This window comes from Psittacula echo (assembly GCF_963264785.1).
Source record: "Psittacula echo genome assembly, chromosome: 9".
Lineage (NCBI taxonomy): Eukaryota > Metazoa > Chordata > Aves > Psittaciformes > Psittacidae > Psittacula > Psittacula echo.
This window is the reverse complement of record NC_137745.1, coordinates 5272133-5288184: the sequence shown is the minus strand read 5'-3', so window position 1 is coordinate 5288184 and position 16052 is coordinate 5272133. Positions and strand designations below refer to the sequence as shown.

Here is a 16052-nt window from a genome sequence, read left to right as displayed (position 1 = left end):
AACGTGCTGCAGGGCACAGCAGCCCCAAGGCTGGGTGAAGGTACCACCACCACCAGCAGAACCTGCAGGCGTGGAGGGAGGAGCAACGGCTCCTCAAGAAACTCCACATAAAGCTGAGCACTGCCAGCTGCTGAGCTCCGCAAAGCCCCACCAGCCACGGGTCCCTGTGGGCCCTGTAACATCACCTGAAACAATTTACCACCGGCTCTGCCCATCCTAACAACCAACATCCAGCACCTGGGCTGACAGGAGCATTCTGGATGGGACCTGTGCAGAGCCTATGACCCGCTGATATTAAAGCGACTGTTGCAGTATCATAGAATCAAACTGGTTTGGGTTGGAAGAGACCTTAAAGCTCATCCAGTTCCAACCCCTGCCACAGGCAGGGACACCTTCCACTGGAGCAGCTTGCTCCAAGCCCCTGTGTCCAACCTGGCCTTGAACACTGCCAGGGATGGGGCAGCCACAGCTTCTCTGGGCACCCTGTGCCAGCGCCTCAGCACCCTCACAGGGAAGAGCTTCTGCCTAAGAGCTCATCTCAGTCTCCCCTCTGGCAGGTTAAAGCCATTCCCCTTGTCCTGTCCCTACAGGCCCTTGTCCCAAGCCCCTCTCCAGGTTTCCTGCAGCCCCTTTAGGCACTGGAGCTGCTCTAAGGTCTTCCCTTCAGGAGCCTTCTCTTCTCCAGGCTGACCCAGCCCAGCTCTTTCAGCCTGGCTCCAGAGCAGAGCTGCTCCAGCCCTCTGATCATGATGTCTCTTACTGCAGATTTAACCTCAAAGGATGATCCAAACCATAAAATCCACAAGTTTGAAATCGACTTCTGTTCTAAATCACTAAACTGAGGAATAACTGATATAAAGAAGAAGAAAACGTACAGTGAATGAAGTTCTGTTTGTGGATCCTGGAGCTAATGTAAGAATTTTGTCCCATTACAGTTAACAGCTTGCTCTTCTGTGATGGGTGACACATAGACTCTGGTCCCTCAGTGTGAGAAGGGGTAAAGCCCAGGCTGAGGAATCCAATGCCTTTTCTCTCCATCAGGCTCAGGCAGGAATGCACAGACCAGTCAGCCACTGCAGTAACCCACAGACTTGTACTCTACATACAAAGAGACTGTAAAATACTTCCCCCCTGGCGCAGAAAGGAAACCATTAAGAACATCAGGTAAAACCTTCTTTCTCACCCGTCTCCTGCTATTTCAACTCTATGTTATGTTAATTGCAGTCAGAAGAACATGCATTGTTCAGAGAGGTCACATGAAGGCCATATCCAATTTTAGGAATGTACTGAGTTCTTACACATATAATCATCTGCCCCACGTCTGCTCTAATTCTTTATTAGGTTTGCAGCTCTTGTCTTCCTCATGAATTTATCAGCTTTCATAGCTCCTGAGCAGCTCTTCTTGATCCACCTCAACCAGGCCACAAAGAAGCTGAGGGAATAAATAAAAGCTGCTTAATTCACGTGGCCATAAAGGTACAGTAAGGCCTGAGCTCTTCTTGCTGAGACCCTTTGTGTAAGCGGATATACGCTCACATTCACTGTCTCTGTTACTCAACCAAATGAAGCAAAAGGAGCGTTACTGAAGATGGGAACTGGCCCTTCTAAGAGCTAAATCAGCGGCAGGAGACTGAAGTTCCAACCCAAAGCCATTTGGACGCAGTGAAAGCCCACGCTTGCTGGCCAGTGGGTCTTTGGTGGACATGTCTGCTCCAGTTCAATCATGAAAAGAGCCAAGGCTGCAGTGCCAGCGGCCCCTGCATTGCAGCTCCCCCCAAAACTGACCATCTCCCAAAACTGGAATCTCTTACCAAACCACGCTTTGGATTGGTAAGAGATTCCTCTGGTCATGTTGGGAACAGAAGAAGGGGAAATGGTCTCCCACAAGCCTTTCCTTTGCTTTGACCAGCTGCACTGAATAACTATTTGAACCCTTTTTAGGATGCCTACTGTGCACAGTGCTGATGGAGACAGACTTTACTTGTAACATAGCACTTCCTGCTAACCGTATGCAAAGCCTTTCCTAAACTTTCCTCATCAATTACGTGTCTAGAAAATGAAATGCTGGTGTTGCAAACTGCCAGATCCTTCATGTGATTGACTGTGGCTGGCTTTAGTCAGCAAAAGGTCTCCAAGTAACAAATGGCTTGTCCATTTGTTCTCTGACAAGAAAGACTGTCAAGGCTTGAATATCATTTACACTCAATCAAATAGTAACGCTGATGGAAAACTCTGGGTGTTGGTGACTCCTGATGTACCCCCACTGGGGCTTGGAGAAAGGTGTCTCCGCTTAGCATGGATCCTGCATAATGGATGGGAAAGGCTCTCCTATTTGCTGCTGTGGCCACCTCTTCCTGTGCCAGGGCTGTGGCTGTGAGATCTGCATTAACTGAGACGACAAATCACATAAATGTGCATTTGTAGTTGGCACTTCCCTGCTCAGTGCCTATGGAACTGTTCACTATGGAAAACAAAGGATGGATGGAAGAAAGTCACTTGCATAAACTGATTTTTACCGAAAAACCAAAAGAAAGCTTGATGTATGCAAACTCCCACATCTCCCATGTTTTACAGCTGGAGAACAGCAATAATTTTTCCCTGGTAATGGGTCTTTATGATATCAGATACAGAAAGATTTGCACTTTATTACTGATAAGAGTCCAAATCAAAGAAATGACTTGAAGTGGTAGAAACTGGCCTTGGGCTATAGCAAATACAGAACATCTTCCTTCTCACCATACTGGTGGTGTTTACAAGACTCTAAGCTGCAGTTCAAACAAGTATTTTACAATATAATAGAATTGTTGGTTATAGCATAAAGAGCCCCAAGATTCGGTCTCTCCATTTGTTTTGTGTACACACGGGTCAAAATAAGATCAACTGCAGAAAAGAAAAGATGATTATTTTACCAGGCAAGGTTGGAGCAGATGACTCATGATGTCCCTCCTAAACTGGTATTCTATAGTTCTGTGATTACTGAGCTGTACGTACTGCAGCAAACACCCATAGACTGTAGCTATGATTTTCCTTTAAAACATTTTGCAGAATATTTATTTCTTGCTGGAACAAGGGGAGCTCAGAACATTCCAACACTGGAGCTTCTTTGCTGTTTTGGGAGGGAAAATAAAAGAAGAATTGACTGTATGGAGGACAATTTCCTTCTGCAAGTAATAGAGGAGCCAACAAGGAGAAGTGCCATGCTTGACCTCGTGCTCACCAACAGGGAAGGGCTCATTGGAAATGTGACGCTCCAGGGCAGCCTTGGTTGCAGCGATCATGAGATGGCCGAGTTCCAGATCCTTGGGACAGTGAGAAGAGCGTGCAGCAAGTTCACTGCCCTGGACTTCAAGAGAGCAGACTTTGGCCTCTTCAGGAACCTGCTCCCCTGTTCCATGGGACACAGCCCTAGAGGGCGGGGGGCCCAAGACTGTTGGTTGTTATTCAAGGATCACCTGCTCCAAGCTCAGGAGTGTTGCATCCCAACTAGAAGGAAGTGCAGCAGGAGGGCCAGGAGACCTCCTTGGATGGATAAGGAGCTGCTCAGGAAAATTCAAAGGAAAAAAGAGGCTTATAAAAGGTGGAAGCAGGGACAGGCGGCCTGGGAAGAATACAGGGATGCTGTCCGGGAAGCTAGGGACCAGAGCAGAATTAAACTTGGCTAGGGATGTTAAGGATAACAGGAAGGGATTCTATAGGTACATTGCAAATAAAAGACAGACTAGGGACAACGTAGGCCCCCTCTGGAAGCTATCAGGAGAACTGGCTACCCTGGATTTGGAGAAGGCTGAGGTTCTTAATGACTTCTTTGCCTCAGTCTTCACTGGCAAAGTCTCTGACAACACCACCCAAGTCTTGGAAGGCGAATGCAGGGACTGTGAGAATGAGGACCCTGGGCCCACTGTAGGAGAGGATCTGGTTTGAGACCATCTTAAAAACCTGAACGTACACAAGTCCATGGGACCTGATGAAATCCATCCGTGGGTCCTGAAGGAGCTGGCGAATGAAGTTGCTAAGCCACTGGCCATCATATTTGAAAAATCATGGCAGTCAGGTGAAGTTCCGACGACTGGAAGAAGGGAAATAGAACCCCCATTTTCAAGAAGGGCAAAATGGATGACCCAGGGAATTACAGAGCAGTCAGTCTCACCTCTGTGCCTGGCAAACTCTTGGAGCAGATTCTCCTGGAAGGCATGCTAAGGCACATGAAAAACAAGGTGCTTGGTGACAGCCAGCATGGCTTCACTAAGGGGAAATCCTGCCTGACCAATTTGGTGGCCTTCTATGATGGGGCTACAAAACTGATGGACAGGGGCAGAGCAGTTGACGTCATCTACCTGGACTTGTGCAAAGCATTCGACACTGTCCCACACGACATCCTTGTCTCTAAATTGGAGAGACATCAATTTGATGGGTGGATCACTCGGTGGATAAAGAACTGGCTGGATGGCCGCACACAAAGAGTTGTGGTCAATGGCTCAATGTCTGGCTGGAGACCGGTAACGAGTGGTGTCCCTCAGGGATCGGTGTTGGGACCGGTCTTGTTCAACATCTTTGTCAGTGACATGGACAGTGGGATTGAGTGCGCCCTCAGCAAGTTTGCTGATGACACCAAGCTGTGTGGTATGGTTGATACATTGCAGGGAAGGGATGCCATCCAGAGGGACCTCGACACGCTTGTGAGGTGGGCTGATGCCAACCTTATGAAGTTTAACCATGCCAAGTGCAAGGTCCTACACCTGGGTTGGAGCAATCCCAGGCACAGCTACAGGTTGGGCAGAGAAGAGATTCAGAGCAGCCCTGCAGAGAAGGACTTGGGGGTGTTGGTCGATCAGAAAATGAACATGAGCCGGCTGCAGTGTGCGCTCGCAGCCCAGAAAGCAACCGTATCCTGGGCTGCATCAAGAGGAGCGTGACCAGCAGGTTGAAGGAGGTGATCCTGCCCCTCTACTCTGTTCTCGTGAGACCTCACTTGGAGCATTGTGTGCAGTTCTGGTGTCCTCAACATAAAAAGGACATGGAACTGTTGGAACAAGTCCAGAGGAGGGCCACGAGGATGATCAGGGGAGCACCTCCTGTATGGAGACAGGCTGAGAAAGTTGGGGCTGTTCAGCCTGGAGAAGAGAAGGCTGCGTGGAGACCTCATAGCAGCCTTCCAGTATCTGAAGGGGGCCTACAAGGATGCTGGGGATGGACTCTTCATCAGGGACTGTAGTGACAGGACAAGGGGTAACGGGTTCAAACTTACACAGGGGAAGTTTAGATTGGATGTAAGGAAGAAATTCTTTACTGTGAGGGTGGTGAGGCACTGGAATGGGTTGCCCAGGGAGGTTGTGAATGCTCCATCCTTGGCGGTGCTCAAGGCCAAGTTGGACAGAGCCTTGGGTGCCATGGTTTAGTGTGAGGTGTCCCTGCCCATGGCAGGGGGGTTGGAACTAGATGATCTCAAGGTCCTTTCCAACCCTAACTATTCTATGATTCTAAGAAGAAAAGAGCCATAAGGAAGTTCTGATATTAATTTACAATTCTAACAAATACTTCGATTATTCTATGCTTTGCCACATCTGGCCTTCAGCTTTGGACCTCATCCAGTTTCCCGTAGAACCAGAGGAAATCCAGCTCAAAACTCTGGTTGTGCTCTTTTCTAAACAGCGTGATACAAACCACCAGATGAACCAGCATTTTCCTGTGCAGCACTTAGTAACACAAATGAAGTGATTTTGCTGAAGAAGAGAAGCAACTCTCCTTTGTCTTTATTTGAACTCAAGTGATTCCTCAGTGGCACACCCAATCTTTAAAATAAGCAGCAGTAATGGATTCTTTCATTATTTCCATGTTTCCTCTTGGACATCCCTTTGAGAATGATAAAGCACTTATAGAACAAGAGAATGCCAGCCCCTAATAAACACAACTACTAAAAATGGCAATGCAAGCTTCCACCCTAAAGCAGACATTCCTTTAAGGCCTTGGTCCTGCAACTATTTAGCATATGAGTAGTCCCACCAAAGCAAGTCTCATTCACAGGCTTTTTCACTGGTGGAGTTTTCTTTTATTTATATATATTTTAGGCAACATAGTATGAAAGTTGGAAGGAGGAAAATAAACTGGTAACATGAGATGAGCCAACCATCAGTGTACACGTACGGCTGCCAACAGCATCTCAACACAGAGAAACCTCAGTGAATCCCGTGGCTAAGCCAAGCCATAGGCTGGTGTCATAAAGAGAAATTGCTCAAGGTTTTTTCCCTTAGTGGCAAAACCCAATACTCCCAAGTGAACATCTTTCCTCTCTAGTGCAATACCCTGCAGATGTGACTAAACCTAAAAATCGTTGCTAAGAAAAGGTTCCAGCATTGAACACAATGTGCGTGCTGCCTCTGTAACCCTTCCTTCGTTCCTTGTCAAACGATGATGTAAAGAATTGCTTAAGAAAACAAAACACAAAAGATAAAAATTAACTTAATTTACACAACCAATAAAAAAGTTTAGAGCAATTATAGAAAAATAATATAAAGGCTAAATACATGAAATGCCAGTTCAACAGGATTAAGCTTTGGTAGAAGAGCTAAAGAGCATAGCACCAATAAAATCCAATGTCAATACATGCTTCAGTACGCATGAGCTGTGATGAAAATGTAAATTTTGGCAAGAAAAGTGGTGTATGTTCCCTGACGCCACAGTTTCATTTCCACATCCAGCAAAAAGTCTTTAGGCTCCTTCACTTGTCGCTGAAGATAGACGATGCCTGTGTACGAGTTCAGCCTTCGAGTGCTGAAGTAGTTTTCTTCATTTCCCTTGATGATAGTAAGGATTATGTTGTCTCCAGCATAGGCAGGCGATGGTCCAATACGAAAAATGTGAGCTGGGACCACGATGTTAGTTTGGAAGTTCAGCTGGTAGTAGGTGATGCGCACCGGGGTGTTCTGGCAGTCCAGATAGTTAAAACAACTGATTCGTTCACACCTCCTGAGATAAGAAATGAAGCACAGTCAGTGCCCATGTAAAAGCAGGAAAGGGTCTATGTATTTAAGACTACAGCAAAATATTAGACAGAGGACTCCCAAACTTCAGTGAGTAATTATCCACTGCTTGTTCTGCTTTTACAATGCCCATAAAGCATTTGTAAATGATGTAACACTGTCAGAGTACAATATCAAAAGGAAAAGATTATGGACATGGGGAGCTGTCTGGGGAAGCTCCACAATGAGGAAAGAATCCTAGAATCTCAAACTGGTTTGTGTTGAAGGGACCTTAAAGCTCATCCAGTTCCAACCCCTGCCACGGGCAGGGACCCCTTCCACTAGAGCAGGTTGCTCCAAGCCCCTGTGTCCAACCTGGCCTTGAACCTGCCAGGAATGGGGCAGCCACAGCTTCTCTGGGCACCCTGGGCCAGCACCTCAGCACCCTTACAAGGAAGAAAGATCCAGAGTCACACTGCACAGAGCTTGGAGTAGGAATGCGTGATTCATCACCAACAGCACAAGCCAGGACAGTGCCCCAAGAAGTATAACCAAAAAAACCCTTAAAAGGATAGCTAAAACACAGGAATGGGAAACAAGCTCCTCAACTTGCAAAGCTACTTCATTCTTTAAGGCAGGAAAAGTATGTTTTAAGTTATAAGCAACTAAATGTGGATTCCTAAAGCACTGGCAGCCACTAAGGCAGGAAATAGGGCTCCCAAGCCTCAGCTGCTGAGGAGCTGGGAGCTGTGGGGTGTGCCATTCCCAGAACCCTGCAGCCTGGCCAGCTCCTGCTCCTGCTCCCCTTCAATGTTTCAACCCTCTCTGAGGAGCTGCAATCAGAATATGAAACAGGGAGCCCCAGTTCCACTGGAAGTGGTGACTGTGGCAGCCACTGCTGCTGGAAGCAGCACAGAGGATCTCATTTTTTGAAGCTTAATTATAAACAGAGCCCTTCTAGAGCTGCAGCAAGTAGAGCTGCAGGCTCTGGTGACTGCTGTTAGAGCAGCAGTTGGAGGGCAAATGGGGGCTTGAGGGCTTGGAAGAAAGGAGAGGCAAAACCGACCAAAAGTTCTATACAGGGAAAGTCGATGTGTTCCAGGTACCAAAGCATCTCCTTAGAGCTCTGAGCACTTCCAGCTGCCCCCTACAAACTGAAGCACTACGTAACACCCCAGACACTGGACTGGGCTGCTCACTCTGTTCTTGCAATACTCACATGTCAGACACTTTTCTGTAGTTGGAAGGGCACTCAAAGGACAGGCAGCGGAAGCTGCCCTGGATGTTATAGCAAGTCTCTGCAGCTGAGCAATTGTGGGTTCCTATTGCACATTCATCGACATCTAACAAGAAGAAACACAAGGACAAAGACATGGTAAGTTCACAAGGAAGAAGTGATCACAGTTTAGGGGCTGCAATACGCTCATGAGACTGTGCATGGGAAGCAAGAGGAGGCAGGGGCTCCGCAGGCTGAGCGCTCTTGTCCTCACCACTCAGTTGCTGCGTTACCTCTTCAGGCAGGACTGCAAGAGCACAGAGGAGACCTGGAGGGTGTGATGCACAGCCAGTGGGGTGTGCCAGGGTCACCTCAGTGCACAGGCACTCTGGGTGACGGGTCCATCACACTGCTTCCAACCTGCTAAAATCCATACGTCCTCAGTGAAAAAACATTTCTTCTTTGCCATGATCAATGAGAACTGCCAGTGCTGCTCAGTGTGTGCAGTGGCCAAGGGAGCCCACCCTACCAGCAGCCTGTGAGCCTTCCTCTGCTGTGTGACAGTCTCTGCCCTGCTTGGCAGCCAGAGTGGCCAGGGCTGTCCCCCTACCACAGGCTATGTTTGTCTCTGTGCTTGTGCTTTGCAAACACTGGCACACTCCTGTGGACCTGGCTGTTCTCATTCCAAACACATCTGATGCAACACAGGGTTTAACCTTCAGTGGAGAAACAACACAAGAAGGAGAAAAAGTCCTCAAAACCCAGGATCCTTCTGTCTTGCCACTCCACACTGCAATAAAAGTCAAACACAAGCATGTTTGGTTCAAACCAAATGTGCACACCTAGAGAGAACTGACCCTGCTGTATTCTCCCTCGCTCCTGAGGTGGCAGAGATGTTCTGTAAGTCATGTTATAAAGTAAGCTGAAAGGAAACACAACAAAATAACTAGGTAGCAGTCCAAGGCAGTGGAACCCTGAACTTCTCAGAGCAGCCAACATGTCCATGCCCACAGCTGCTGTGTATGCGTTCACTGCTGCTTTGCTTGAAGCTCCTTCTTCATGCATGAGGCTGTAAAATGTCCACACAGCCCAAGCAAACAAACATTCCCCCATCACCCACCTGGCAGAGGGTCGCTCCCCTCCTCAGAGCAAGCACATGCAATGGATGGAGGGATACGCTCTGTCTGCCTACACATTAGCCATTCCCATGTCACATTCCCATGTCATATTCCATATTGCAACAAAAGCTATCCCTCAGGAATAAACAGATCCCATCCCTCAGATCCCATCAGAATATAACCAACCCATGCTAAAAGCCCATAGGACCTTCTCACTGAGTTTTTGAGAACATAAAAAGCTGGGCTATGTCAGGAGAACTTATTTGTGCACGAAGGTTGCTCTGGATTAAAGCGTGGGGCAAGTACAAAGTGAAGTAACCACTGCAGACCAGCTGCAGGGTCCAGGAGATACAAGCTCCACCAGATCAATGTGAACACTTTCTGAATGTGACACAATGTGAACAACACCTTAGAACAGTGCACACCTTTCTGAACATGTAAGTTAATGTCATGGTTTAATCCCAGCTGGCAACTGACTCCCACGCAGCTGCTCACTCACTGCCCCTGGTGGGATGAGGGAGAGAACTGGAGGGTAAAGGTGAGAAAATGGGTGAGTTGAGTTAAAGGCAGTTCAATAAGTAAAGCAAAAGCTGCACATGCAACTAAAGCAAACCAAAGCATTCATTCTCTGCTTCCCGTGGGCAGGCAGGTGCTCAGCCATCCCCAGGACAGCAGGGCTCCATCACACCTAATTGTAACTTGGGAAGCAAATGCCATCACTCCAAATGTTCCCCCATTCCTATTTCTTCCCCCACTTTATATACTGAGCAAGATGCCATATGGTCTGAAGCATCCCTTGGGTCAGTTGGGGTCAGCTGTCCTGGATGGGTCCCCCACAGCTCCTTGTGGAACCCCAGCCCTTGCTGGTGGGGTGTGTGAGGAGCAGAAAAGCCCTTGGCTGTGTGTAAGCACTGCTCAGCAATAGCGAAAACATCCCAGTGTGATCAAAACTGCTTCCAGTACAAAGCCAAAACACAGCCCCATACCAGCTACTACGAAGAAAATTAACTCTGCTCCAGCCAAAACCAGCACAGTTAAACATAAATATCTCCCTGTAATGAGAAGTAATGCTGCAGAAGACAAAAAAGAACGTTTAAAGCTCAAAGACGCTTTATGGCCTAGAGCATAAACATGGTTACCTAAATAAGGCCCAAGCCATGGACCTTAAAATGCTGAAAACCAGATGCAACAACAAGGATCCAGCCTGAGCAGAAAATACTGGCAAAGACCTCACAGTCACATTGTGTACTCCCAAATGTCTAGACAACGCACGGAGGCTTTAAAATGAACTAAATGCTAACAGACAAACCATGTGGACTGTGCAGGGCTCTGCAGTCCTGCCAACTGTCACAGAGAAGAGAGATTCAGAGGAGAGAGATTCTTCAGAGGAAAACTATAACCTCCCCCACCCTCCATTCCCCTGGAACGAGAACTGATCTCATGCACTGAACTGACTGGTTTAAAAGTCTTGCAAAGAAAAGCATACAATAGGAAGGAGAGAATCAAAGCAAATGAAATTCCTGGCTGATCCTCAGACGTGCCCCTAGGTGAAAAGAAAATTTCTTCCACATTGCAATCACTGCCGTGAGACCCTCCCTTCACCAGCTTGGCTGTGCTGCAAAATACCACAGGCAGTTTCTCCACAAAGATCCATATGTTGAGATGTTATTACATGAGCTACATCTCGTCTGTTTGGAATGAAAGGTACAAAGAATATACCACCAGTAACTCGTAAGAGCTGGTCAGATGATGAGCAACTGATGAGCAATCTTAGCTGGTGGAAACCAGTATCATCTTCTTGAGTTTAGTACAGCTGACACTGGTTCAGACTTTCTCTGACCATGGTTGCAGGGTCAGCGAGTAAGCCTGCCCAGACCTGTAACTATGGACTTGCAGAGCTCAGGAAAAGGGCCTGACTAAATGCCACACACAGAGCTGCAGCACTCACACTGTTCTGCAGGTTGACCACCTTCGCCCTCTAAGGAGGGTGCATGTACCAAGTGGCATAGGCACCTCGAAAAGCTTCTCCAAACACTGCTGTTTGGCTGATCTGTACAATAGGAACCCTCTCCACACAGGATGAGTGAGCAAGGCGGATTTGACCCCATGTGTTGGTGTGTGTGGCAAACCCTCTTCCTGCACCTCCAGTGACTGGAGCACGCTGGGTGCCTCCATCTTGGAAGGGCTGTGCTGGCTGATGAATGCAGTGACTCACACTGTTAACTCTGGAACTGGTCCGCAGCTCCAGCCCCAGGTCTGGCAGAGATGGCAGGGAACATGCCAGCAGCGCTCGAAGTTAGCAAAGGAAAGAAACCAACCAAACAAAGCCTGAGGAGAGGAACAGCTGCAGTTTCTGAAGGTGACTTTTACATGAGAATTTAACTGCACGTGGATGTGATCGCATCCATACTTAAAAACTGAAAAGATTTTGTTGTTTAGTCTGCTCCTCTGCTGCAAAGTCAGGACCAAGCACGCTCATGCTGTTCATGATTTACACAGTGTAAATTTACTGCCCTTACCACTAAGAAGAGAATTTAAGCCTAGGAGAGACATAACCAAAAGTTATGTGACGGGTTCCTCAGAACCTAAGAGCAGGAAATGCCTGGTAGTTAGTGTAACAGGCTGCAGGAATGCATGTAGAGTACGGAAAGGTAACCAGATCTTCAATCATTCCAGTCAGGGCATCCTTTGGAAATGAGGGATTTTTACTTCAAAACCAGACAGCTGTGCACCGAATGAAAATCATCAGACACCCAGAAAACATTTCTATGGCTCTGGAAAAAACGGCGTGTGTGTGAAGGACATGTCATTTACACTAACATTTACTAACACCGATCTAATTAAGCTTAGGTGGCAGGCTTCTGGATGCCCAGGTCCTCATTAGAGCTCCTACTTTCACTCTCCCAGTTTTCCAGGACAGGAAACTGCAACCCATAACAAAGCCACCGATTTCTATGCCTGGCACCTCTAAGACACCAGATCACTTACTGCTGTGCCAAGGTGCACACACAGCTCATGCAAGTAATCAAGTGCCCCAGTCTGAATGATGAAGTGGGGTCCCTTAGGAATTCATTTAAGCAATTAGCTCCCATTGACAGCTGGGCTGCCACAGGAAAAAGCTGACACAGCAGATACCAATATTTGGCAACTTTGTCAAATACTGGCTTTTTAACAGTGACTGATACAAAACATGAAGACTTGACTGAATCACCATAATGGCTTAGATCATTCCAAGGATTAACCCTTCATGACATAATGGCTTCAGTTCCTAAACTCCTCATTACCTCGACAGGTTCTTCCATTGGCTGCCATGGTGTATCCCTGCTCAGGACAAGCACACTGATAACTACCAGGAACATTCACGCAGCGGAAAGTGCAAAGAATGCCTGCACTCTGTGTGCACTCATCAATATCTGGGGAAAAAACACAGTTACAAACACATGTAAGAAGAAAAACAGGAATCTGGAAAGGGAGCCTGCAGAACACAAGGAAATTCTTATCTGACACATTTATAATACATTCGTAAACAAGAATGCAATCATGAAAGTCTGACATTGCTCCAGGACCACTGATGGTGCATTCTGAAATGCTGAACATGAAACTGGTCCCCAAAATACTGGTTGTAAGTAGTACGGATCCATGGAAAAAAACAAGCCTAGGGCACATCTGAGTGAAAAGCTCTCTCTGGTAGCTCTTTAATTCTTCTAAGATTAGTTTGGGGGCTTCCTTGTGCTAGGAAGACCATGGGTTTCTTCATAATTTCTTAGAGACTCTCCAATGTCACTATTGGTAACTCCAAGCAAACAGGTAAAACTCTTCCTTTCTCCATTCTGATCACTCTACTCCTCATCCAGCCACCATGAGCAGAAGTAACAGCAAGCCTTCACTCAACTGTGGCTGAGTGGAGGCTTTAACTGATGCTACATAGGTAAACCTATCTTTGCTTCTATTTATTTATTTCATAAGCTCTAGCCCCATGCAACAATAACCCCACCAGTTCTACGGTCACACAAGTGAAACGCATGAAAACGAATTGCATTCCCAATTTGCAGTGTCTTTGGCAGGATGTAACTCACAATCATCCTTAGGCATCACCTGCAGCATTAGCTGCTGTGGAGAGTCAGACAGCCCTGCCTGCTGAAGAGTATACACATATTTAACTTGACCTGACAAATCAGCAGCCTTACCTTTGCAAGAATGCCCATCTTCTGCTAGCTGGAAACCTTGCCTGCAGTAACACTGATAGGAACCATAAACATTGGCACACTCCTGGCTGCAGGGACTAGTATCACATTCATTCACATCTGTATGCAAAAACAAACACACACACATTACCATGGTAGTTCAGAACGGTATCTTCCACTATTTTTTACTCTGAGAGCAGCTACCAGGTCCTTCTGGTCAGAGTGAATAAGGATGGACTAATTTGTCCCAAGAAGATGTTTCTGCTTTAGGCAGAATGCCAAGAAGTATGAGGATGTCTGTTCCACCTGAATTTTAAGTTTATATATGCCAATGAAAACACATATACATGCAAACGTATGTTTCAGACCTTATGTTACAGTTGATTAAAATTAGGTAATCATTGCCTTAAAAAATCATGGGGAACTTTCAATTCAAAATCAATATTTTCAAGTTTTATCACTACCATGTTTCACCTTTACTAAAATTGACATGAACAGTCTCCTGTCCTTACTTTGTTCTGTTCGCCTCTGTTAACAAAGGAAAAAGTATGACAGGGAAAAGAAGAAAGGGAAGAAACTTGTTGGCTCTCATCTGACAGTGTGAGTATTGAATATTTGCAAATTTGAGGACATCATGAGTTTACTGTATTTATACTGAACCTCACTCCTTCTCTAAAGTTCCTTAAATCAGACTGCAATTTCTTCCTTGTAGGAAAAAAATGTCTGGTACCTTCACAGTGCTTCTCATCATAGGACAAGCGGAAACCAGAAGAACAAGTGCAATGGTAGGACCCAGGGGTGTTCTCACATGTGTGCTGACACAGGCGTCCAGGATAGTTCCAGCACTCATTTATATCTGTGAGCACATCAAGCAAATACACACTCAGCTGAGAAGCAAAAGCATCAAACAAAATGCAGGAGGTTATTTCAAAAAGTGTCAGAGATTGATCTGCAGAGCATAAAACATTGCAACCTCAGGTTTTATGCTGCCTGACTTTGTGCTCTAATTGATGTACAGCAGTGATAAACCACAAGATGCTGTATTTTATGAAGAAAGCTGTGGCATCTTCAGAAAGATAAATACCTACAGCAGCAGAAGCATAACCCATAGGGAAGTACTTTGCAGTTATTTAATTGATAACCTGCAGCTAACCCAAACCAAGGGCACCTGGGCCACAATCACAACACAGAATAGCAGAACTCTAAATGGCTGGTCACACTCAACGATGGCTGCTTTGGAGGTGACTGTTATCTACTGAGGCTCTGCATTGCAGAACTAATAACTGCACACTACAGTGGTGCTAAGCACTGCCTTAAGGTCCAAGGCTCAGTCAATCAGTCTTTTCATCTCATCTTGTGCCTTACATACCAATGCAGCTCCTGCTAAAGGCATCGTACTGATACCCCATCTTGCAGTCACAGCGGTAAGCCCCAGGAAGGTTATGACAAATCTGCCCTTCGCCACAACGGTGCACACCAGTTTGACATTCATCCACATCTGCAGAACCAGAGAAAGTGATCAGTTAAATATGGTTTGCTAAAAATCAATGTTTATGAAGAGAACACGTAAAGTAACAGGAATAGAAACTGCTAGGGTTGTTCCCTGCACAGAACAAAGAGAATCAGCCTTTCTCACTGTGCTCCTCTGGTCAGCTTTACATATCCTAAGTAAACTTTTGAAAAGGAATGCATTATCTTAGAAGTGAAAATGGCAACTGTAACTGCAATGGACCTTTCCCTGTATATTCTGCATTTCAACCTACACACATTTTGATTCTGATCAAACCATGACATTTAAACACCCTATTCTGATGTTCTGCCATTCTGTGAGTCACGGCAAGGCATTTAAAGCAAAACGAGAACTAGCCAGAAATTCTGCTCATCCCTTCAATTAAAGCAATTGCTATTTTCATCTTCAGTTGCCCTTTCAGTCTTGCTTCTGCTGTCTACACTTTACTCTTTCTCAATGTTGATCTTTCTTCTTTTCTCAATCAACTCACATTTTAATATTCTTCATGGTCTCTCATCCAAACCCCACCACCAACAAATTAGCTGCTTCTCCACTCACATGCATCACTCCCAATCTCATTTTAATAACGCTCAAATGAAGATGAGAGTTTTCAATACACACTGATTTACAAGACTTGCAACATGACTAAATAGCTCATCAGTATCTAACAAATCCCTGTTACCATCTGTGACAAGAAGCATCAGAAATTCTGATTAGCCCTCAGAAACTTGTATTTCTTGAAGCATTCCGAGTTCTGCTGTTTCCTAAGCCATAAGGTTCTGCTTCCTTCCTGTTACTGACACCTTCAACTACTTTTACAACCCAAATTACTGTTCATGTAACACTAGTTAGGATGGTAGTCTAAGGCTGGAGGTTCTCCCGACTGCCCTCTTTGAAGTGATCAATTGGAGCACTATTTAATTTCAAAGGTTTTCTGGGCAGTTCTCCAACAAACAGCAGCCCTGGAGAGCGCTCGGGAAAACAGTCACTTGTGGAGAAAATGATAGGAAAGCTAGAGCAAGTTACTTGTCACAAAGACTTGGATGTGGAAAAGTGGGGATTATATCA

General features: G+C 46.1%; 1 protein-coding gene across 1 annotated transcript in view; it reads right to left on the bottom strand.

Annotated features, from left to right (window-relative positions):
* Positions 1-6605: 6605 nt before the first annotated feature.
* Positions 6606-16052, bottom strand: part of FBLN2 (fibulin 2) — a gene marked incomplete at its 3' end in the record, with an annotated part of 74790 nt that continues 65343 nt past the window's right edge. Inside the window, exons 12-17 of the mRNA XM_080625676.1 lie at positions 14844-14972; positions 14205-14330; positions 13478-13594; positions 12575-12703; positions 8176-8299; positions 6606-6963 (exon numbers count right to left, since the gene is read on the bottom strand). Of these exons, the coding sequence (XP_080481802.1) occupies positions 6606-6963; positions 8176-8299; positions 12575-12703; positions 13478-13594; positions 14205-14330; positions 14844-14972 (983 nt within the window). The remainder of the gene's footprint in view (positions 6964-8175; positions 8300-12574; positions 12704-13477; positions 13595-14204; positions 14331-14843; positions 14973-16052) is intronic.